Here is a 25,736-nt window from a genome sequence, read left to right on the forward strand (position 1 = left end):
GCGTCTGAGACTGCTAACAAATTAATACGCATAATAACTGATAAATATTACCACGTACCCAGGTAGCCAAACACTGAGAGGGGTCTTATCAGCTTCAGCCCTGGCGTGTCCATGGGAACAATGATCATACTGTGCTGCTCGTACCTGATCAAGACAAAATGCCCAAGTTACGATTAACTTTGAGCCCCCTTCTGTTCCCTCGCTCCACTTTTTTTATTTTTGATCCTCAGTTTAGCACTCCCATAAAGCCAATGCTGAGATTTACCTAGACTAATTGCAGCCGTCCTGCCTGCGTGCAGATGCCATGCATGCTTCAACACTCCTTGAATCGCCAGTCTACAGGTAAAAAAGTACTACTGGCATCTAATGCATCACGACCAGAAAACTACTATTTCCATCACTCCTGTGCAAGTACTTCTGTATCTCCCTGCCCCACTGCCACCTTTCTTTTTTGTTCTCAAAACATGTTTATCATCATCATCATCTTGGCTTGCCTATAGTTTAGGAAAAAAAATCCCCATGTTTAAATTCCTGCAGCGTATTTAAGCTCAGTTATTAGTCACTGAGAACTGGAGGTGACACCTCAGGTCCCTGAATTCAGCCGCCAGTTCCAGCAAGCGCTGGATCACATAATCCCCTCCATAAACAGAAATTCACCTCCCAAGAGCTCAACAGATGCCACTGTCTGTACAACCACTGGACAAACCATCCTGTACGCTGTAAGCAAGCTACAGTTTACTTCTCAGTGGAACCTAGCCAAATCTAAAAAAAAACTTAAGATAATCAGTGGAATTTGGGCTAAAATCCAACTTAGAGATATAAATGTTCCAATTCCTTTGAATTTCAAGCTGTGTGATTTTAATGGAACCGGTCACAAATCACCACTTGTGTAAGTTTTTGTAAAAGGCAATTTTAGTTTGGTAATAAGAGTTGAACAACATCTATATATTAAACAAGAAGAGGGAATTATTGTATTTACACATATAGGAATGGAATAAGTAGGTCTGATTAAAGATGTGCAGTGCTCTCTGCTCACCCAACTTCACGTAACAAACATCCCATGTTTCAAACTTAACTTTCTACACCTACAGATAACTTTGTGAAAAACTTAGTAGATAACTGCAGGTCTCTGATGTGCCACTTGCACTCATTCTGTTCAGGGAAGCTCTGAAAAGATTTATTGTCATTTAAGGAAGCAATTCTCACTCTTGTGAATTGTTTTATATACTGTACTTATGAAATGCAGTGTAAGCCAGAGATAGTTGTTGGCTGAACAACTGATGCAGACTAAAACTAATGTGACCAAGGTAAAGTTAGTGAACCCCCCCAAAAATTCCTGATCCAATTCATCACACAGCTGCACAAACACTAGAGCTAGCGCAGTGGAGGGGAGGAAGCACAATGATGCAAGCTAGTTCCAGTGAAAAGGTTGGGAGGCTTCAGTCAGCAGCACCTCACAGCAAAACAGGAGCTTGGTCAGCAACATTTTTCTCTAGACAGACACACGCACAGGTTTAAAACTCCTCTGCAAGGCACAAGCACACCCAACTGATCAAGGCAATTAATGTTATTTCACTTCATAAAATTTTTGCAATCGGTGACTCCTCTAGGAAACAACTTTTACGTAACTTGTTGAATCTCCTAGGAATCCTTACCTGGATTCTGAAGAGTTTTTGGTTTTGCCCATTACAATTGCAACTTTGCAGTTTGGGTTCCCAGCACCTTAAAAAGTCAGAAACACATCGTTTTCAACATAAAAATTTCAATGTAGAAACAAAGTTCCATACAATAAATCTTACTCCCTTCCTTTTGTGATACAGGAGAAAAAGCATGCAATCTACTTCTGTGTTTATACTCTGAGTAATCAGACTGAAACAAAATACATCCTATTGCTTAACATGTAAAAGGGAGTTGACTTGTCATGAGGGGAACAATGAAAAGTCAAATATCCAAACCCTCCGGGATCCAGCTCCATCATCTATTCCTATGAAAAGAGAACAAGAAGGTACTTGAAATGGAATCTAATTACTTCTGTCTCCATTACAGCTAAGCAAATAAGTGTGATACAAAAGCACACCTCAAGGCAAAATGCTGCCTTTTCAAAAGTAACGTTTCTTAAAACTATAAAGACTAGAGGATCTGTGTGGGAATGAAATGCCGGCCACATTATAACGAAATTCTGCAAATAAGGCGATCAAAGGGTTACCATGATGACTTTGCTACTACTTCGGTATAACTTCTCCAGAAGGAAGGTTTATTCCCCTTTATGCAAATGATTTTAGTTTGCACTTCAAAGAAAGATCTGAGTGGAAATCATTACCTGAAAATAATCTGCTGGCATTTCAAGCCATTGGTAACATGCATAAAGTTAGCATTTTAATGTACAAGTCCTAAAGAAGATTCTACCATTAATTAACGTGGCATCTTATTTCTAAGAGCCTTAATCCTTGCTACCTTTTTCTTTAAAGGTTTCTTAGTACCAAAGCATGCTCTCATTCCTCTCAAAGTCTCACACAGACAATAAAGTTACAGAAAAGGAGGCAGGATTATACTTGACGTATGTAACAATCAGTACATTTTTGACTGCTATCTCAACGCAGATGACAAGCTTCTCCGAGATTTAATTCAAGGTCTGATCTGCACCAACTCAGTTTGTTTTGAGGTCAGAAACAAAGACGACTTTTTAACTTATCTGGCAGTTGTTATCACAAGGTTTGGGAGCCTCTGGTGTAGACAATGCAACCACCTGGCTTGGAGCTGAGATACTTCCTCCTAACAACAGCCACTGTGATGGCCGGGAAGCGGGAGATTTATTTTGTTCTGATAAACACTGCCCGCTTTGAGGGCCAGACTGCTAGCTGTTTACTTTCCTCTTTTGCAATATGCTATTCATCCATTGTTTTCAAAGTGGGGTTATATTTGTGGCCCATGAGCTGTACAATGCTAACGAGCTAAAATATCTAAGTGAAAAAGCTGAGAATAAATCAACTTGGTAAAAAAACCCAAAAGGTAGATCTGAAACAACTGGCTCATTTCAGCAACTGCAACAAGTGGGTGACCAACCCCAAAAGAACACAACATATGCTTTGCAATGTACTACCCTGCAAAGAGAAATGCTACATCCTTAAGGGGTATTCGACTCTTCTCCTTTTCCACGGAAAGTAAAGAATTGCACAATTAGTATTTTCTGAACCACATTTATCTTGAAGTGAGGTTTACAACAAAAGATACTTTGACTTTCTGGAATCTCCTCAAAAACTGTTTTGTAAACGATCCTCAAGTCAAAACATCCCTGATTCAAAAAAAGGCATATTTTACCATGTTATATGAAAAAAAAACAATCAGAAGAAGCTTTCATGTTGAACTTAGTGAGGAGTTCACTGAGAGCTAGACATCTGGTTAGATACTCTAAATCACTAGTACAAGTTTCTGGAAGGCAGACGAGTACCTCCATTTCGTATGTGCTTTTTCCCATCTGAACACAGCAAAGAAAGGCAGATTCCTGGCCTTTCCACTCCTTAGGGTCTGAAGTTCTGCAAACCAGAAACAAATTTTATGCAACTTTGACCCACAAACACCAGAAATAAGTTCTGGTCTAATGCAAGTCTCTGAAAGACTCCAGTGCTTTGAAAGAAATGCAGACTGTCTGGATGGAATACAGCTCTCATTTGTAAATGGCATTTTTACATTACTTACAGAATTCAAAGAAGCTGCTGGAAGATGGGGGGAGAAGAGCCAAAGAAGCCTGTCATTTTGGCAGGAGTTAGAAGTAATTTTGCAAGAAACTCACAACTGAACAAATAGAAATACTAGAGATTTTAGAAGATCGGTATGAAGCATATTTCCATATTGGTAAGCTTTTTAATATATACGTATGCACAACCTGTCCAAAACTTTTAAACCACAATGCTGCCACGTTGGGAAACATCATAAATTTAACTAATGTATTATATTTTTTAACTCTTCTTGGCAATCATATAGGCAAAGAGAGTATTTTAAAATGTACTTAGAGGGTCGATCATAGTCCTTTTAGAAGCCTAATCTTTTCTACCAGGGGATGTAACGTGCTTAAGATTACTGATCTTCACACAACCAACTTACGCAGGTTCCTTCTGGTGGAGACTACTAAATGTGGCACAGACACGGACAGTAGAACCTTTACTTAAAGAAGCTGCTAGTTTCAGAAGCAAATAGCACTTAATTCTTGCAATCTAGTTACCTATTTTTCAGTGCCCAGTCTTCAAATTTTTGGCTAAGATGACTAAGGCAGGATAATCTACTACTTGAATGTTCGGAATACCTCTGACTCCTTCTTGCCATGTTGGCTGCTGCACCGGTGAGCCCGGTGGGTTATCACTCTGCTAAAGATCAGGGGTCTGTGGTGACATTACAGACTTGGCAGCTTCCTAGAAAGACACTGATAAACACATCCTGGACTCTCCTACAAGCAGAAACCGGACTGAGTAGGGTGGGTGGCAGTGTAGTATTGACTGTTGTAATATGGGGATCCTCTAATGGAGAAAAAGGGACCCCCCAATAGCCTGCAGTAATTTCTATCCACTAGCATAATGTATTCCACAGTTTTATCTCGTCTTCTCCAGATAACACTGCTGGGCATCTGGTAAAGATTATAATGGAGCAGCGAACAAATTGGCTACAACCAGTAACAAGAGAGACAATGCTGGGGCTCTGCAGCTGATCAGCAAGGGCTACGCAGCCCTGCCACTGAATGTGGCTGCCCGTCGTTCCCAGTTAGAGCTCACAGTCTCAGACGGCGCCAGTGAGAGGAGCTGCTGAGTTTGGGAATGGCTTTTTTCCTCACCTTCATCCAACTTTTATGCAGCCACAAGCACTTCTTAGTTAAACAAGATCCACTGCCATTTTGCATTCAGTCTTATTTACGAAATAATTTTTGTTATTTTTGAGCCTATGGGGCCATACTGAAATGTAGTATTACACAACAGTATTATTTCTGTACCCTGACTGGAAAGTTCTGTCCTCCCTGCAAAGTTATGAGGAGCTGAGGCACTCTAACAAACGGCACAGGATTTACATGAACTGCCTTCCCACAGCCTGCCCACAGGAGACCTCTTAGGCCCTGGTAACACAACCATCTGTTCTGTAGGCAACACACAGAGATATTTCCCTGGGAGCTTTCTCATTTCTAGCCTGATTCTTCTATCTTGTCGGGGACCATATTGAGACAAAGCCCATTCAGAACTGAGTTTCACTTATTTTAAAGAGATATAGCTCACTCAGGCCTCTAAGCAACAACACGACTTGTGAGAAGCAGATCTGCTGGAAGCAACCTAAATGTCTTATCTGCCACTGTGAAGAACACCAGTGAAGTACTGTGATAACTCAAGATGAAAACATTGCAGAAATATGCACAAATATTGCAGCACTCTTTCTCCAGATTCCAATTCCTCCTCCAACCCGTTTTTCTTTCTCATTCTGAATGCAAATGAAGGTAGAAGCATGTGGAAAACATCTGCCCATTACATTCTTAGCTGTCCATTTTGAAGAACCTTTCCTTTCACATATTCCAAAACAGCTGAAGCACAGGCAGATGGCTAATCCAGGCATGGAAGGTGTGTCAATTTAGTCAGTGTGCCAAAAAGCAAAACCTGACCTCTGGTCTGCTCAAAATCCCTCTCTGTTGTTTGGCATCAATATTGCATTAACTGAAGCTCATTAGACTGCTACAGGATAATTCAAACAAAATCAAAAGCTCTGGAAGATCATGGAAGGCTCCTGATACTCTGTACAAGGTACTGCTACACAAGAGACTAATTTGAAGCTGTAGAGACTGTGGAATTTTAAGCAAGAAGATCCAGTCATTTTAGGAATTCTTAGCACAGGTAAGTCTGTTCCACAGTGCAGAAATACTAATGTCTGCATGTGGACAGCAGAAGTTCTCCATCTTCCCTTTCCTGTAAAAGTTTTAACTCTTTATAATGCAGACAGCACACTGCAAGTGGAAGAAACCTCATGGATAGAATAGCACCCTTCTGTTTTTCTTCTATAGTATCTGCCTGGCTTGCCGTTTCTGTAGAAATCTTATCAAACACCAACTTGATTATGAGTCTGACTGGTAACATTCCAGTCCCTGAGAACTCTCCCACAGGGTGCAGGACTATCTGCTCATATTCTGGTTAACAATTTACCACTTTCACATCTTTTCCCTATCATCTTCCTGGTTTTGTTCAGTATCATATACTGAAAGAGCAACTTCCCGCATCTCACAAAAAGCAAACTCATCTTTCTACTGTATCCTCTAAAAAGTTACTTAAGAAGGGGATATAAGGGTCCCTTAAAACCTTATGTATGAAGCCATCAAAAGCACAGCAGTTCCCCGAGGCAAGAATACAGTGACTCCCTGCAGGTAACTCTGCCTCAGACATACCTCCCCCTATTTCTCTTCTTTTCACCTTTTAAATGTGTGATTTGATAAAAGCCTTTGATGATGTAAAAACACACACCTGGACTTTCAGGAATAAAACGACGAACACCACAGTGAAATAATAAGAGAGTCTTGACCTTCCAAAAGTCACGTTCTCGTTGGAACAGGGGGGAATGCAGGAAATGTACGTGTTCAACATGAGAAGAGTTTCCAGGAAAGCAGAATTTATTTATTTATTTTTTTAACTGACAAGTCAGAATGAAAGCGCAACTGACTTCCAGATGAGGGTGTGGTGCTTGAAGACAAAATATAATGTGTCAGACCAATTCAGATCATTTCACTGAAGCACATCTCAATTGCAGTACCTGCTACTAGTCTCCTGACAAAAGGTTAGTTTTGTTTTATTATTTACTGCTCTGTATATTAAGTGTGAGATCTTATTTACATACAGAAGAGTTAGGATTTACTCTTAGATAAACTGCCTTTACAGAGAGATCATTTCACTGAGGTACGTGCTCATTTCCAGTCTTAAAATTAGACTTGTTCAGTAGAAGAATAGAATACTGCTTAATTCATAAAAGAAAAAAAAAAAAATCTGTCTGTTTAAACTGGGGATATTAACTGCATTCAACATGTATTCACATACTCCCACGTCAAGTTTAAACACACAGAAACACTGAATTTGTATCTAAATGGAAGGCTGGAATAATCCTGCATGAAAATATTCAAAGCTGTCTGTTATTTCTATTAATATACCTCCTAGAAAACAGTACTGGAAAAAACAGCTGAGGTTCTGAGCTGTTTGGGTACTTGTGGTCAGCAGTGTATGTTTTAAGATTCCTTTCTGCCATAACATCCTGAGAAGCCTCCAGCTGTAAAGACGCAGCGCACCCACAGCAATTTGATTCTGTAAGAAATTCCACGTGGGCATGAGGCAGCTCGCAGGGGGGGATGGAGGCTAAACTCAGCCTGTTCCACCACCGCGCAGCACCTGACCCCCGTGGGACTGCTCTGCCTTGTCTAACGGGCATGGGTACGTGTGCCTGAGAAACATTAACAGGAATGATAAATATGAATTGGTACGTTAGTCAAAACGTAACTGTGCTTTTTCAGGGAGAAATATCAACTGTTGCATTTTAGGTAACTGTTTCCATCAAGAGCTCAGGTCAGCCAAATGCGTATCAGAGAGCGGAACACGTTCCTTGTCACAGCCAAACCAGCTTTGTGATATACAGACTTCTTGAAGTTTGCACTGAAATGTTTATCAGTTTGCTTTCAAGCAAATTTGTCGGTGATCTAACTTGATTAAGCATTCTCAGATGGATTCCGTAGTGGTTGTGGTCTAAAACACTTACATCTTTTCACTTTAACTTTTAATTTTCTTCTAATCCTGGCTAAGCGGATTAAACAACCCCTGCAGCAGTGCCTCTTCTACTTAAAAAAAAAAAAAAAAAAAAAAAAAGTGTATATATACACATTTTCTGCTGATGTCTGAATCTCTCCTCAAAGTACCATAAAGCTGCAAAGGATTACCCCTGCTGAAAAATCCTGCTACCACAGCTTGTTAGGAATAGACATCCCCTGCCAAAGTAACAAATTTTTCCATTCTGCACACCTCATTTAGGCAACAGTAAATGACAGATTACAAGATTTAAAATAAGAGTAATCACTATTTAAAGTTTAATGGGAAGTGTTTTGAAATGTTAACAAAATAATCCAACAAAGTCATTAAGAATGAAGCCAAACCAAATAGTTAACTTCTAACTATCACACTTTTTTTTAAAAAATGTAGAAAGCAGACTCACTGAAAAAAAAAGAAAATCAAGAATCAAGCAAAAATATAAATTATTCAATTATCTCTATTTGGTTGGTCTGCATCCCTGAATGAGATCAATTAGTAACTTATTTTGCCTGGTAGACAGAATACATAAAAAAAAAAAATTAAGAGATACTGTTTATAATAAAGGTTTGACAACCCTTCATTTAAAGCCTTGTCTAAAAAAAACCAGAAATGGTATTTGGAATTTTTTCAAGCTCGATAAAACCAAATTGTAGCTCTGGGGCAGAGTATCAGATAAGAAACATTTCAGTAACATTGGCCTCAAATTCTGAAACACTGCAGATGACAGAAAAGGGGATGTGTTTTTCTTTCTCAGCTACTTTCTGATACTGCTGTTAAGAAATGTTAATCCCATTTATTTCAAGAAAATGGCACTGCAGGACTGTAGTTTACAACAGAAAGAATTTCAGCAAATTAGTCAATGAGCACAATTACAGAAAAAAAAAGAAAATACTGTAGGACATGACTTGCTTAAGACACAAACACTCAAACTTCTACCCCAAGCCGGCAGTGAGAATACAGACTCAGTGTTTATGGAGTAAATCTGTCATCAGATGGTATTTGGAAAAACAGCAGAGCTTCTGAGCTGTTTGGGTAGTTATGGTCAGTTTTGTTTGAGATAAGATTCCCTTCTGTCATAACATCCTGACAAGTCTCCAGCTATAAGATGCAGTGTACCCACAACAATCTGATTCTGTAAGAAATTCCATGTGGGCATGGCTTGCTGTGTGGGACAGAGACTAAACTAAGCCTGTTCCACTGCTATTCAGCAACTGACTCCACTGCTGTGCTTTATGTAATGGGCACAGAGATCTGTGCCTGAGACACAAACAAGCACCTTCTCCCTACAATATACTCATAGCCCAAATTTGCCAAAATTTATGACAATAGGCACAGCATACTCCTGCTTGCCTCTCAGCTTTAACCTGTTAGTATTCCTTATCCACTCTATTGTAATACCATTTACAGCCTTCAACTATACTCCTTTGCTTTGCAGAAGCCATAGAGAGGAAGGTGTCATTTCAAACCTAGAAAAGCACAGAGCAATGTATTTTTCAATGGAATAATGTCAAACATAACTGAGATGCGGCAGTTTAAGCAACGATGGCTCCTCAGCTAAAATATGGAAACCTGTGAGGTATACTCCAAGCATCTTGCAATCTCAAAATCTCTAATGAAAGCATTTCAGTTGAATCGATTTTTACTTTGCATTGCACGCACAGATGTAGTTACCCCATTTCATGTGAGAATTTGAGACTGTCTGTTCTGCCTCCATCACTACCTAGGCTCTACTTTATTTACGAATGTATTCTCAACATCCAACTTCTTTAAACTTAAGATGTATAAGCAGCCCTGAGCAAGGGGTTTAGGTTTCAACAGAAATTTAAAAACTTAAATCTAGTATTATTTTTTGGTGTTCCCTTCTCCCTTTTTTTTTTTGTGCGTGTGTGTGTCTTGCAGCTTTGCCATGCGCTGGAATATGAATAACTCAACTGATTACTGGATTGAGGATGACGAGGATGATCCCAACTCTGTTATAGATTACAATGCGTATGAGCTTCTCTGTGAAAAAAGCGATGTGAGAAATTTCACTAAATTATTCCTCCCGGTGTTCTATGCATTGGCTTTCACTACTGGAGTTGCTGGAAATTCATTAGTGGTTGCAATTTATGCCTACTGCAAGAAACCAAAGACTAAGACGGATGTGTACATCATGCATCTAGCCATTGCTGATTTGCTCTTGCTCTTTACACTCCCTTTTTGGGCTGCAAATGCAGTGCAGGGATGGGAACTTGGAAACTCAATGTGCAAGCTCACCTCTTCTCTGTACACCATGAATTTCAGCTCTAGCATGCTGTTCCTGGCCTGTATCAGTGTGGATAGATACAGGGCTGCTTCTGAATCCCGGCGTCATACAAGAATTTACTGTAAACACTGCAGTGTTACCTGCATCTGTGTCTGGCTGGCTGCCATTTTCCTCAGTATCCCTGAACTGGTATTTAATCAAGTCAAGAAACACAATGACAGGAATGAATGCCTTCCTGTGTTTCCAATGAACATGGAAACACTCTTAAAAGCAACCATTCAAATCCTGGAAATTATCCTGGAATTTCTGCTTCCTTTCCTAGTAATGCTGATCTGCTATTCAGCTACTGCTCGAGCAATCTTTAGATCTGCAAATGCTAAAAAATCTAGACCTTTCATGGTTTTGCTGGCAGTAGTGGCTACTTTCATTATGACCCAGCTACCTTACAACATTGTTAAGTTCTGGCGAGCCATAGATATTATCTACATGTTGATTACTGACTGTGATGCAAGTAAAACCATAGATGTTGCACTCCAGGTCACCAAGAGTATAGCTTTGTTTCACACCTGCCTGAACCCTCTTCTCTATGCCTTTCTGGGTGCCTCTTTTAAAATGCATGTTATGAAAATCGCAAAAAATTATGGATACTGGAGAAGACAACAACAGAATAGAAGACCTGAAGAAATTTCTATGACTTTTGAAGACCATACTGAGGAAACAATTAGTTTCACTATATAGACTCTTCATTACTTTCATTATCTTATATAACCAAGGGAATTATTTACTAATTCTGGGGGTATTATTTCAGCAGCTGTTTCTCTGCAACTCAGTTTTTAGATGAATTTCTGAATCTGCAGACTAGCCAAGACACTACAGTGCAGTTCAAAGTGGAACATGTTGATCAAAATTAAGCATCAGGCAAGAACTAAATACTGAAAATCCTAGAAACAACTAGAGATATTTACTTAAAAAATACCCAAACAAAAAACAAAACAAAAAAAAAAAAAAAAAAAAAAAAAAAAACACCACACCCACTACAAAACCCAAACACGTAAAAACCCCAAGATTTAAGTGTCACAGTACTAGGCAATTAAATATCTGTCTAATGAACGATCTGTACATGTCTAAAAACCAAATTAAGACAGAAAAAGAAACCATCAGCAATAAAACAGCAGTACAGGAAGTTTTGCACAAGAGGTTAATAATCTTGTGTTTCTCCAACTATTTTGTAAAACTTTAGAACGTTTGCCTAATAAGTCAGTTCCATTTTTTCCCTCAGCTATCATTCCATAGATGCTCCTGCAGATTGAAATGTGGTATAAGTTCATGGTTGAGAATCCAGAGAGAGAAATAGTGGAGAAAAAAAGCCATTCTCTATGTGTTTCCACATATGTATTGCAACAATATCCTCCACAAAATACAGTAACTCCTTCTCTGTAACTACCAAAAATGACCTTTCACCTCTCCTTTTCCACTCACACTAAACTTCAACAAGCCCAGTGCCCTGTGGGAGGCACATTCTAGATCTCTGTAAATGCAAAAGCATTAGCAGAAATGTAAGAAAAAGTTAAGTTAATCTTCAGATACAGGACCTGGAGTTTCCAGTCAGAATTTGTAAAATGATCAAACACTGCAATAACTGAATTTGCTAAAATACATGGAGATAAAATAAAATCGAAGAAAACAAGAAGTGCACTGCCTTTCATTTATTCTTATCTTTGTTTTGTTTTAGTAGGTACTGACACGTCTCATCATAGGCATTTATCCACCAGCAAAGGCTAGAGGCCTTGTTTGATGAACGAGGGAGGTTCTGACTCCATACAGAGCTCATGGTTGGTAGGACTTACAGATTTTCCATGGAGAAGTACCAAAGCCGTCCCCAGCCACAGTGCTGGCGAGGATTCCAGAAAAACAGCAGTCTTCCATGAGTCTCTGGAAGTATTTAAAATATACTGACATACTAGCTTTCAAAATGAAAAAAAAAGGTATTGCGGAATACAGCCCCTGACTTCAGGCATCCCATGGGCTCTGACAAAATGCCTCATCTATGGCTTATGAGAGCCAACAAGAATCTCTCATTTTTAGACACCATTCCTAGTTACATAATTGTGGACTGGAAGAAAAAAGCTCTAAAACGACACACAAGAAACAACAGTAGCATAAACAAGACACGAGCCTCTTCCCCCTGTTTGGATGACAAAAGCTTACAGAATTTCTGCCCAGTATTTTGAGAAATACTAGGGTGTGAACGGATAAATCAGAAGTGCTTGACAGATGGTCTACACGTACACCATAAATCTGACACATTTAAGCCATACTGGATTTACTGCAGACAGGCAAAGCACCCATGCAGAGCATGGTAAGAAACCCCAGTTCTTCCATGAAGCAACTGACTCCTTGCATGTGTGATTTATGACTTGTCTTCACGAATACAGTGGTTGCACCCAGACTGACATTCTGACTAGGCTGTCAGGCTTCTGGAATTCCAAAACAACCAAAGCCCAAATGACTCTGACTAAGACAGAGCTGCATGTATGTGTTTCTCAAACTTCTTGAAATTGCAGCAGCTTTTACGCATCTGTTCTTACGCAAATCTGACTGTCCTAATTATTTTTATTAGAAATAAACCAAACCAAATCATGCTTACTCTCTTATGTTTACTCTCCTCAGAATTCACATAACTAATTTTAGGAATAATATTTGTGTTTGTGACCTCCTACATTACTTCCTCAGGAACTGTAACGCACAGTTGGGAGATGCTGACCCAAAGCAAACGGAGCAGCCAGAAGTTAAGCGACACTGTCAGGTCAAGAGACAAGATACCATGCCTCCTTTTGCTGCCAGTTTTGCAGTACTAGAAAAGAGAGTCCTATCTTCTGGTGAGACTAGGTATTGCACAAGCATGTATCAGGTAGCTGCCACACTCAAAGGTACATAGATGAAACATTCAAGTTCCACTCCACTTAGCAACTCACGTTTATTTAGTTGGCTTCCAAACTCCCAGAGAATGAGGATTTTCAAGTTGCTGTCACATATGTTTTGTTAAAAAAAGTTACAGTACCACAATATTAGGGACATTTACCACTTGAAGTACAATCCATTGATTTTTCTGGTAAGTATAGTGTAAGAAGATTACCTATAACAGCTGTTCCAACAGCATCACAGACTACTTCAGAAAGCAGTCAAATCTGAGTAACTACAGAGTATACTCAAACCTCACACAAAAGCTGCCAAAGACAGCTTCATAAAAACAAAGCTTACAGGCTACAGCCATAAACATGTAAGTCACCTGATGGAAAGAGGTAACATTTAAAGAACAACAGCAGCATTCATTCTGTGAACGAAATTCAGGGGTTTCAAAAAGGGCTCAAAACCCTAAATTGGATTTGAGTCTTGGACTTTCTGTCATAGAACAAAAGCTTGATTTTGCTTTTTCCATTGTTTTACATTCTATTGCCTTTACTCAAGTAGAGACAATTTTCCATCTCAGAAACGGAGCATAAATACTTTCGCTTTATCAGTTCTCACAAAGAATTTTAGACTTAGCCATTCTTACTTAGGGTTTCTGTACTTACCACTGCTCCACCACTTCTTGCCATTAATCACGTAAGTGTTCCCATCTCGCTCAATGCTGCATTGCATATTGGTGGCATCACTTGAAGCCACATCAGGTTCTGTGTCAAAGAAAAAACCAAACCACTGGATTGAATATACAGGTAGTGCTACCTCCAGAAATATAGGGATCTAGATATATTTTATTGACATTAAAACTGTTTTGCTCCCAGGACAAAAGCTGTTTTCAGAACCTCACTCTGCTGGTAGTCAAAGGCTTTCTATTTTCCAACAACCTGTTATTCACAGCTCGTTTAAACTTACTTGTTCTTCGGCTCAGACTACCCTTTACAGTTAACAGCCTTCTTCCTTCCCTTTTTAAATCCTTCCCCCTTCCAATGTACTTATAGATAAGTCATTCCTCTCCTCAGCCTTTTTCTACCCTAGGCTCTTCTTAAGTGAAAATAAAGAGATTTAAACTACTTTTGTGATGGTTTATGAAATAGGTTACAAAAAGTTCCCAGAAAAATGTCATCAGTGATTGTTTGGAACAGGAGTCTTCCTCTCTCCTTTCACCCTTAACTTCTTCTATGGGCCATCTTATTTAAAGCAAAAGTATCTCTTTCCTCTCGGGGAACACAGTGAAACAGAATTTGCAAAATAAGGGTCCAGCTCTGCAAGGCTGAGTTCTCTCGACTCCTGCTGACTCAGCAAGGTCAAGATTTTGACATCACATGTTCTAAAGCCATCTTCCTATATCAAGAGCCAGGCTTTCCAGAGGTGCTGAATGTCATGAGCATTCAAGAACAAAAATGAATACAATGCTGAGCTACAGACATAAAGAAGGTGCATTGTATGTTTTGCAAGTTACCTTCAGCTTATGTCTTAACACCTCTACCTACGACATACTGCAAAACTACACAACTTTAATCAAATGAATCAGACTTGTCCCTAATTGTATGTTTCTAAAGAACCCAAGCACATTACAAAATAGGGTAAGTTCTATTCTAAACCTGTTTGGTACAATGAAATATATTTTAGTATTACTAAAAGTAAATTGAAAATATATGGAAAACAAATACTAATTATTGTAACCATCAAAAATGGTAACAATTGGAGAAGGGCAGCAAGGGCGCTTCACTTTGCATTCACACCTCATAGGTGATTTCATATTCAAACATGTTCGCAGATACAGAGGAAATTTCTGTATTAATTCATTCACACATAACAACTTGTAGTTTTGTACTTTTTGCATATGCCATGTGAAATTTCTGCCAATTGCCTCTGACTTTCTTCTGGAGAAAAATGTACCTGTCATGCAGAAGCAAGAACTGATTTTCCCTTCAAGGAGAGGCTCCAGCCACTCTTTCTTTTGCTCTTCAGTCCCATACATGTGCAGGACCTCCATGTTTCCAGTGTCTGTAAGGAATCAGCAGTCATGATTGAGATATGCAACTCAAAGTGTAAGATGCCCAACTTCTTAATGCTCTCACTGTTGTAGTAATGGGACAGGCTTGCTAACCTGGTGCATGACAGTTGAAAACTTCAGGAGCAATGAAGCATTTCCCAGTCTCCTCAGCTATCAGCGCGTAGTCAAGCTGGCTGAGACCACTGACATCTGGGAGAAAAAGGTTCCACAAACCTTCTGCTTTGGCCATCTCCTGTTGAAAGAATCAAGAGACAAAAACATTAGCAATAAAACTTAACAAAAAAAAAAAATTTCTGGCTTGCTGCCCATTTTCTTTCTTCCTGCCTAACATCCTGTCCAATACATGACGCCTTTTTTGCAATAGCTATTTTCAATAGTACAGCCTTTGACTTAAAGTTCAGACATACCCCTCACAGAACTCACTCCTGCTTTCCTCCTCTCCCATTTGTCTCTCTCATCTTCTTTTACACAATTCCATCTTCCTTTCCTTTCACAGTTCCTCACACTGTTTCTTTCCATGCAGAGTAACTTCTCCAGCAAGATATGCCAAACATTCTTACACTCTGTGTCAGTGCCAGTTTATTTTACTGCTACAGTGGTCAAGAATATTTACTATACCATACCTTCAGTCTCTCAAGCAGTGGTGGTTTCTTCCATTTTTCCCCCGTATTTCCATGTCCAGCATAGTATTTTATTATTTCCTTAGAGAAACAATAAGATGCTGTTTGAATTAAGAACACATGTAACAGGCACAAGTAATAGTATGATGTCTTTTTCAGCCCTACACCCCAAGAAAGCAATATAAAAATATTTAACAGTTTTTTATGACATAGTCAGTTGCATTATAAAACTAAAAACACAGTGGAAAAATCAAACAGCAATCTGTTCATTTTGCAAGACTTTAAATGGAGAGGACCCCAATCAGTGCCTTATTTCATACAGGGAAGTGATAGGAGGTGGTTTAAAATACGTGATGATTACAGTGTAAGTTCAGTGTTTTCTGATGATACAAGTAACTGTTACCAACAGTACACACAAGAGCCTTGAACCCAAAAGTAAAACAACAAATAAAAGCGTGATGTACTGACACTTAAGATCCAGGCTTCCCATCAAAACATTCAGATATATAAGCCAGTTAATCTTTTTTTTACTAAGGAAAAACCACAGAGAATACATTTTCTTTTCCTGTCAAATTAATTCCTTAATGGATTATGTAAGCAGTCATTCTGAGCACCAGTGAATAGTACTAAGTAAAACTGTGTATTCAGTAATCTTAGTATCTTCACAAGCATATTTTAGTGAGGCACGACACTTCAAAGCTGGCCCAAAACTAGTTTTAGAACAAATAAAAGTAGTGCCCTCTTCTGAGAAATTACACAGTCAGACAAATTCCGAAGTAGAATTTACAAGTCCTGTTTCACAATCCGTGTTATCAGAAATAACTTACAAGCCCAACACTACTCATCTGCAAAACTTGCACGGCTCTTTGTGGTCCATTTGTTTTTAAAGCAAGTACTTTAATTATTGCAAGGCTTTCTCGGACAATCCAAAACTAGTTTCAGACAAACTTTTAAGAAACTTTGCCTATCAAGAGTTTCTGCTCTCAATTCCTCCTTGTGATAGGCAGATGCATTCATAAATCTTTTAGATTAGTATGTTCTCTGTATTTCTGCCTGACTGCAAAAAAAAAAAAAAGAAAAAAAAGCCAAACCCTACAATTTTGCAACAGAAGTCATCTGCTCTTCCGTGAGTCTAAAAGTTGGTTCAACTTTCTAAGTGGAAAATATCTAATCTCGCAAGGTGAAGAATTAAAATGCTTCATCTCATTTGCCCTTTCACTATTTAGGGACTTCTGTAGACATTTAATTATCTGGTTTTAATCCTTCACTGGTATTAGATATATTCAGGAATGAGGCTACATTGATACATTTTGAAATCCCGTTTTTTGTCATAAAAGTTGCATCTTAAAAAATACAGCAAGAAACAGAAACATTCAACTTTGGTTAGTGACAGCAGTTTCCATTTTTTAACTAAGTGTCTTTCCATTTAGTATGTACGAGTTCCAGGTTTTTGTTAGTGTCAAGAGTATTTTGACAAATACCTTTAAGAAGTAACTCTTTAAAAAGATTCGTTCTTAAGGTTTAAAAAGTTTATAACGTAACTCTTAGCTTTCATTAACAATGCATACACATTTTAATTCTGAAAAAAACCTAATGCAGACTATAATAATTTCTGTAAATATTTTGCAATGCCACAAACATCACTGCATGAAAATAAGGCTGTTTTGGAAAAAAAAAAAAAATTAAAATAGGTCACGACTTCTATACATAGTTTTACGTTTTCACAAACTCTAGTCATAAATAGCTTTACTATAAATAGACATTTACAACTAGGTTTACTAAATTAAAAAAGCTAAAAGCTTTTACGTTCTCAGCTGGATATACATGCTGCTCCATGAACTGCTTGACCTTCAGCAAAATTTCTTGGCCTTTCCTACTTTGATGGAACAGCTCTCCAGAAGTGCTGTGATGTGTGCTGCTGAAAGATGACCTAGAGAAGAACATTCAATGCAATAACAAGTAAGACCAGATTTTCCCTCATAATAATATAAGCTGCCTTATACGGGCATGTAAATAAGCAAAAACACTGTAAAAGCTTTGCCTTGACTGTGACCAGTAGTTTAGAGTACTTTTACCTTTTTGAGAGCTCTAACCCTCTCTCTGCCAAAGGCTTCACAATCTTAGCAAATTCATGACTATTCTCTGCAGAAGCATTTCCAATGAGGTATCTAGCATATACACCCTAAAAACAAAAGAAAGGCATACAGGGTATAATTATGCACTTAAAATTGTCTCTTTAATAGACTGGTGATTTCTTCAACTATGAAAGTAACACTTAAATGTACATATTCTTCAAAGGAAAAGAATTAGCACTCAGACAGATTTTACTAGGATAAGTTAATACTTGTTTTGGTCCATTTCTGATATAATGGAGATGCTTGGTGCACATGAGAAGAAAAAAAAAAAAAAAAAACCAAACATACCCAAGCTAAACCAAACTGAAGGAAAATCACAAAAATTAGTAGAGAAAAAAAAAAAGAAATGTCTTCACATGATACTACAGGCAAGCCCAGCCTCTCCCTTAAGCCAATGGACAACAGTATATACACATGATTATTATCCACAACTAAATTAACCACCCATGTACACAGTCTTACTCCAAATTAATGCCAGGTAGCTTATCCCACATTTGGTAAACTGATCTCATTTAAAATAAACTTACGCTCTACAATGGCCAAATATCTAGTTAAATAGTTCTGTTAACAATGAATCAAGGAAACTTGTTTTCTCCTATAACCACATCTCAAGATTGGGCTCCTGTGCCGAGTTTACAACACACCTTTTTTCATCTGTGGGTGGCACCACCTGGATCTTAATTAACTATCCTGCTATCTACTTTCATGAGAGCTGCAGAAACTTAGCAGGATCTTTGTTTCTCTAATACAGGATTTAAATTAGCCAGAGAGCGCAAAACAGTAATGACAAAATGTCCTACATACTGGAACATCAATAAGAAAAACCCATATATCCACATTTTCTTCATTTTTAGACTACTTTTCTAGGAAGTCAGGTGTATCTAATGCAATGTACTTTATGTAGCAAGAATTGTATCTTAGAGAGTTATTAGTCATAAGCACCTAAGATCCCGCTTCTAAAGGAACAAACTGAATACAACGTTTCCAGTTACTTTAAAAATATTATTCGTATTTTGATCAAGTATTACCAACTACAAATATTCATAATAAAAATATGTGACAATTCAGAAAATGTGAGTGTATTACCTGGGATATTGCTGCCATTTTAAAATACGACAAAGCAAGAAAAAAATTAAAGTTGGATAAAGTAGTGCTAATACCCCGGCAGCGGCAGTAAATGGAAACTAGCTCTTCAATTGAAGGAGTTTCTACAAAAAAACAACAGAATATTTTATAACACTCGACGTTTTCTATCATTTTTTCCACTTTACTCTTCCAACATCTGAAAAGCTCTTCAGCTTTATGAGATATTCCATTTAGATAGTAAAAAACATGATGTATTATTTCTCATGACTTAAGTGTGATAGGGAGAGCCAAAAGGAAATAGGAGTTGTCAGAATGCCAGAGAAGTATAACGCTTCCTACTGCCCCTCACCTTCACTCCAGTCAGGAAATTAGTTTCGCCAAGGCAGGGGGGATGGGGGTGCCTTTTTGTTTTTTTTTTTTTAATAAATTATAAATTTACAATCAAATTTCAGTTTTCTTTCATTATCTCTAAGAAAGGATCAAAATAAACTTTTGCAGAAGTAGCATACTGTGGCTAAGCCACAGCTTGTTAAAACAGGACTACCTAAAACCTCACAATCAGTGTGTTTCCTACAATGAAGATAACTAAGGAAAAGTTCTTTCCAAATGCAAAATGATGTGCCTATTAATTTAACTTTTTATTATTGTTTATAAAGGTAACATATCAAATAGAAATCAACCCTACAATTCATTTCAACAAAAAGATTACAGTTTCATACCTATGGTGTCTTTGAAACCCAGGAAAGTTCCTTGACCTAAATCCTTAATAGATGCAGGCCAAAAGTAGAATAGAGTGGCATATGCTAAATCTGTCAAAGGGTGACCAGCAGTTGAAAGTTCCCAGTCCAGCACTGCCAAAACACGAGCCTTAAATAAAAATAAAAACCTCAAGTGAATGCTAGAAGACGAATTCTCTCTTTCCACAAATGCACAACCCACTTCAATATGCAACAGCTTTATTCGCTTACTGTGAGTTTAAAATTAAAAACATGCACTGTACCTGTCTACAGCAAAACCAGTTCCTTTTAGCACTATCTGAAGATCTGCAGAAAATTAACATTCAATATAATGGCAGAAAACTAGGCATTTTTCCAATTAAAATCTGTTTTAAATTCTACATTTTTCAGTAGCATTCTTTCTGTCAGAAACTTCTAAACTCTTCTAGTCAAAATATGATTGAAATAAAACATCCTAAAGAACTGTAGCATTGACAGGTTTGGTTTTTTTTGTTTCCATTCCTTTTGCACAGATACTCATGGAAGATCATGCATTAAAAAACCCTAATTTATCACAATATTATGCATAGATTAACATTTACATGGGGAACTGAATTTCTTAAACAGGACAGTCAATCACTGCCCAGTTAGTGACATGAGCCTCTGCTGCAAGCATCCTTGCAATGGTGTCTTCAGCTGGATGGGCTGAGACTCCCCAAACTCTCCTTCTGACAAATTCTTATAAATCCAGCTGGCCTGTCATCCTGAACAACCCCTCCAGCCTACTCGTGATCCATGGCTACTTGAACTATGTGCAAAAGACTTTCCTACATGGTCATTCCTGCACATACAGGAACAGTTTCCACAGATGATTTAAAATTACCTATGTGCAGTTTGGTCAATTCTTTCAACTACTTCAGGAACTGCTGGGAGTCTGCCTGAGACTGCCAGATTCTCTGCTCAGGATGTCAATCAGCACATTTAAACCTACAAACAGTGTTTATCAACTGATCTATGCACAACAGTGGGAATCCCTGGGATCTGTTGCTTTGTTGTGAAGCAGGCATTGCAGAATCTTGGTCACAAATCCCAGGCATATCTTCTGGTCACAACACAGCAAATAGCATGGAAAAAAATAATGAAAATGCATTTATGCCAATAGACAGGTAAATACATTTATTTCCACAAGCTAGGAAAAAAAAAAAAATCTTCCACTTCCCTAAAGATGACTGAGGAACTTTTGGGGTCTCCATGACCTACATGTGCTCCATAACGAAGCAGCTTTGGCAGATTTTTCTTTGCTTCCACTAGTATCACATACCATGCATTCAGATCCTGTTCCAAAAGCCACTGCTGTTAACTGAAGCCATACCACAGATTTCAACAGGCTTTGGATCTGGTGCTTACATAGTTTAATGAAGTGAGCCTTCAGTATGTCATTAAGTTGCATGGTATTCAATAGGATTTATGCATATAAAAAGTTTTGTTCCTAGACTTTGAAGTAGGAACTAGAGTTAATGAATAAACTGACTAATTAGCTCCTGCATTGAAAGCCAGTACTGTATTAGGTATCTAAACACCAGAGAGTATAGAGAAGAGCCAAGTTCCCCATCGTTCCTTTCAAAGATGTATCATGAACTAAACCAGCCACTTAAGTGTCTCATTATATGGTAGGAGAACAAACAAATGGAGGACCAAAAACTACTAAACATGTACTAATATGTTTCAAATACCTCTGTTGGGTGGAAGATGATGTTATCTATTCTAAAGTCCCCATGAATCAGGCTTTCTTCATTATCATGAGGTGGCAAGTTGTTTGCTAGCCACTCAGCCAGCTTGTTCATGGCAGGTATATCTGTATGAGCAGCTGCATCATACTGTCTTTTCCAAGTTGATACCTAAAGAAATACAAAAATTTCAACAGATTTTCCAACTGATTCACAGGTTTTGCAAGAGCACAAAATTCTGAAGCACATGCTTCTGGTATATCGACTATTACCATGTTACCAGTAAAACCCACTACCTTTGCATTTTCAAATGTGAACTGTAAGGTCAAAAGATGCAATTAAGACCATCTCTGTCTTCTATTTCAATCCTATTTACACAGTCTAAATCTAGTATTATCCCAAAAGCAAACGAGTATCATTCCCTGAGTATAGCATTAGAGAATTGATCTGAATGTAGTAGTAACCTTACACTGTGCACAAATAATTGAATTAAGTGAAGGTGTTTAATAACTAAAATATGGTTACTTTTACAAGTCATTAATAATTAACAATTTAGCTTGCCAATCAAATAAATCTTCAAAGGCCTAATAAAACAAGAGAATTTTTTGAAGAGCTCTACCTGTCTTCTGCAGTATCCTGGTCCTCTGCCATATCCTTGGAGACCCAATGACTGTAAATCAAAGGAGTGCAAGAGGGCCAAAGTTTCTATCATTGTAATATACAACGCAGAACGCTCTGCTGGGCCCACTTCAGGCAGTGAGAGGTCTCGGAAGATGCGACCCTAGAAACAGTGTAAATCAGGTATTTGGTGGGATGTACACATCGGATGAAGAGAAGTAAAGCTATACTTTTGAAGAGCAAAACCATATGCAGTGAACCAACACTCCCTATGCAATCAAAAACTCCTTCCGCATTTATTTTACTTCTTGCCCAGGACAGATGAAGGGATTCACAGTAATCTCAAATCATTAGTATAGAGAATAACTATTGGAAGACAATTAAAATAACAGATATATTCAGTAGATGAAAGTCTGAATTAGAGCACTCAATCCAGATATCCTCATGCTGGAAAGTACCAGAAAAAAAAAAAAAAAAAAGTTACCGTATTGTCTCTAATGGCTAACTTCCAGAAAAATTATCAATGAAGACCTTGGGGAGGGAGGGGCAGGAGGGGAGAGGAAGGGAATGGGTGGGTTGTACCTGTAAGGAGGCAAACAATCCAAAGACATTTGCTTGTGTTCTCCTTAAAAGCAGTTTAATACATTTAGAAGATGAGTGTGTTTTTCCATTTTCTCCTTTTATTTTGACCCTGACAGTAACAGATTGGAAAAGAAAAACCAGACTCTTCTCTAAGTTCCTCAGTTTCACTGTTTCACACAATAGCTTCAATATATTTATACAGCTACAGCATCAATAGAACTTTTTTGCTCAAAGATTGTGCATAACAAATCTAGAAAACAGATTTTGTATTGTGTAATATTCAACACAATCAATGTATGATTGTTTTCTAAATACACAATGTATTTGTTAAAAGTAGTGCACCGCTGTCCATCATAGAATGGATACTGTAAATTTACATCCTTAGAAATGTAAATATAACAGTAGCAAGGTTTCTCACTAAGGAGCCACTTTGTTCTAGTCAAAATCAGAAAAATTCTCCATCTTTAATGTAAGAAATTAGCTTCAAATTCTTCATAGCTTTTACATTTTATTTTCAGCTTGATTCATGTTTTTTGTAGGAAGGTTAACTTAATTTTCAGGAATTGGCCCATAAAGTCTTATATTTCTAATTTCCTAGTGAACCTGATGATAGAGCAGGATGCAATGACAGGGAAGAGGCTTGAATTCAAATTCTCCTCACACAGGAAAAAAAAAAGAAAAATACACGATACAGCAGACTTACACTCAAGAGTCACCAAATCTAATAGAAACAGGATCAACTCAGCTACAGCATCCCAGAGGGATGGACCACAGACAGCTGTGCCATGTTCTTTCTGAAAGTAGTGCTTGAGCTGGAATCCTGCTTGTTTTGCGAGAAAAGGTGATATGCACACTACTATCTTCAGTACTAAACAGGTCCCAGGATGTCCAAGGATCCAGCATAACTGTATAGCATGATATTTCTCCCTCTGACTTGTGTATGCTTTTTACAGAAGCAATATTGATTCATTTCAAGACATCCTCCTGAGAGCTCAAATGAGAACAAGAGGTTAAATACTGAGCTGAAAAATTTCGACGAAGTAGGAAATAAGTCCTGGAGAAGCTGGAATCAGTGAGAATCCCTGATAGCTAACATTTCTTTAAAATATCAAAGGATTATTTACGTTTATATCACAAAGCTAAGTAAATGCCAAACAAGGCTCAAACAGAAAAGTTTTAAACAATTTAAAAGCAGTTTGTGGTAGAGAGAAGAAAAGAATCTCTCACGTTGGAGGACCAACCTGCACATGCTGCATTACATAAAACTCTGTTCCGATGACAGAAACGTCACTGCAATACAGCAGGGGCTCAGGAACTGGAAATCCAGCTGAAAATAAGGCTTTCTGCACACGATATTCTCTATCGATCTGAAGAAGACACAGAACATAGGTTCAATGAAAAGTTCCCAACATAAAAGAGTACAGTGAATGACAACATATCTTCTTAAATGTTTAGTTACGTATACAACACAGAAAACCAGAAAAGATCCAGCAAACACAGAAAACCAGAAAAGATCCAGCATTTCACTCCATTTCTAGACACATGCAACTGTATGCTGCACCATCACGTACACGACTTCTCCACCTGCAATACAAAGTGTTTGGAGCTTGCTGAAGAGTGTTACCTACCTTGTGAGCTCTAGGTAACAGAGGGCCATGGGGCTTCTTCCTGAGCACATAAGCCTGCCCACCCTTCTGAAGATAAAAGGTTGGATTTGACTGGCCTGAGCTACAAAGAGAAAGATTATCATTACTTATGAATGTCAAGTACTTAGAAATTTGCAAACTGTTAACAGAAATTATGCTAAATGCAGTCACTTGCCCTGAACAAAATGATAGCCTACAAAATTGGGAGTCAGAGGTTCTATTCCTACCTATAAGAAAGAGGACTTCTTTCACTGCAGAGAGATCACAGATACTCAATTTGTTCTCATGTGAAATGGAGATTTACTTCTCCTCCCTAAAGAGGCATTATCAATGTTTTCAAGGTACGCAGTAGATACTACCTTTAAAGCTTTCCAATTTGGAGGAAATTAAACAGAGCTGAAATCACAATAGCCCATAACTGTATTTTTCATTTGGCAAGCTGTATTTTGAACAACGTAAGTGTAGAGAAACCTCTCTAAGTAACTGATGAGTTCTAGTGCCAAGCCCCACTGTATGCTAGCCTGATCATCACATACATATGCTATGCTTAAAGGACTGCCTATAGTAACTAAAGTTTTAAAGAATGAATGTTGCAGTGGCAAAGAATCATAGAAATTAGACATTTCAATCACATATGCATGTAAAAGTACAATCTGGTTTAAATCCTTCATAACACCTTGTCCATCATATCCCTATCATCAAGCTCATTGATCTTTATTTTCCTCAAGGCTCTGTGCCTTCCTCTCCTCACGCAAGATCATTTTTAAGACGCATTCTAACCTAGTCCAATAAAAGATTAGACTTGCACTGGAAAATCAAAATCAAGTGAACTTCTGCCCTCATGCACCCCACAATATTTCCATTCTCCCTGAGGCAGTTAGGGCATAGTCTGTAAAATAGTTCAACAAGTGCAGTGCACAAATACCCTGCCTGGAACAGCAGAGATTTAGATTGGTTGAAGCCCTGAAGTGCAACCGCAAGACAAAGTAGTAAAAGCATAAATATTGGCAATATTTTAGCAGATTTTACTAATAGCTATTCCCTGAGGCCCCTCTTAAAATCTTCTCAATTGAAGTTACATATGAGGATTAGAGTACAGCTGAGGATTCTGTGGGTGTTTTATGTTTACATCAGAAGACTGTTTACTGTTTCTTATTCATAGCTGCAGATAAAGCAGTCAATGTCATGTTCACAACAGAATCAATACATATTTTCAGAAGAACTTAACATCTAATCGTAAGCCCCAGACTGGAAGTCACGCAGCCACCCCACTAATTTGCAGAATGCAAATAAACTAGATGATCTGTGCAACAGCAGCTCTGGAGCCCAGGTGTAGCACCCAGCACCTTGCTGACACGATGCACTGCTCTCAGGGCACTAATGGGAATCTCAGCACAGTGGTCGGCCGTTTTCATGGATCCATTTACCTGATGATAACCTAAGGCTTTGCAAATTAATTAAGCCATGCACGTGCTCCTGAAGATAACGATTTGCCGTGCTGTTAAAGAGCAGCCAGGCAAATCAGGATTTATGAGGAGGCAATAAAACGGCTGTGCGCACACTCCATGGGAGCGC

At 38.2% G+C, this 25,736-nt stretch overlaps 2 protein-coding genes across 5 annotated transcripts in view; one reads left to right on the forward strand and one right to left on the reverse strand.

Moving 5' to 3' along the window:
* ACAD11 (acyl-CoA dehydrogenase family member 11) overlaps positions 1-25,736 on the reverse strand; it is a 36,386-nt gene that overhangs the window by 9,840 nt on the left and 810 nt on the right. For all 4 annotated transcript variants that reach the window (XM_042806386.1, XM_042806385.1, XM_042806384.1 and 1 more), the window contains exons 2-15: positions 24,144-24,243; positions 23,757-23,882; positions 21,935-22,096; positions 21,322-21,486; positions 19,592-19,739; positions 18,873-18,994; positions 17,727-17,833; positions 17,458-17,581; positions 15,655-15,732; positions 15,125-15,263; positions 14,914-15,021; positions 13,626-13,724; positions 1,656-1,722; positions 59-144 (exon numbers count right to left, since the gene is read on the reverse strand). In XM_042806386.1, coding sequence (XP_042662320.1) covers positions 59-144; positions 1,656-1,722; positions 13,626-13,724; positions 14,914-15,021; positions 15,125-15,263; positions 15,655-15,732; positions 17,458-17,581; positions 17,727-17,833; positions 18,873-18,994; positions 19,592-19,739; positions 21,322-21,486; positions 21,935-22,096; positions 23,757-23,882; positions 24,144-24,243 — 1,631 coding nt within the window. The remainder of the gene's footprint in view (positions 1-58; positions 145-1,655; positions 1,723-13,625; positions 13,725-14,913; positions 15,022-15,124; positions 15,264-15,654; positions 15,733-17,457; positions 17,582-17,726; positions 17,834-18,872; positions 18,995-19,591; positions 19,740-21,321; positions 21,487-21,934; positions 22,097-23,756; positions 23,883-24,143; positions 24,244-25,736) is intronic.
* ACKR4 (atypical chemokine receptor 4) lies at positions 6,094-11,737 on the forward strand. Its single transcript, XM_009975898.3, is given in 2 exon segments — positions 6,094-6,792; positions 9,705-11,737. Coding segments are annotated over 2 exon segments (1,161 nt in total). The 5' UTR covers positions 6,094-6,715; the 3' UTR covers positions 10,789-11,737.

The sequence above is a fragment of the Tyto alba genome, unplaced genomic scaffold, assembly GCF_018691265.1.
Source record: "Tyto alba isolate M040663 unplaced genomic scaffold, T.alba_DEE_v4.0 Super-Scaffold_46, whole genome shotgun sequence".
Lineage (NCBI taxonomy): Eukaryota > Metazoa > Chordata > Aves > Strigiformes > Tytonidae > Tyto > Tyto alba.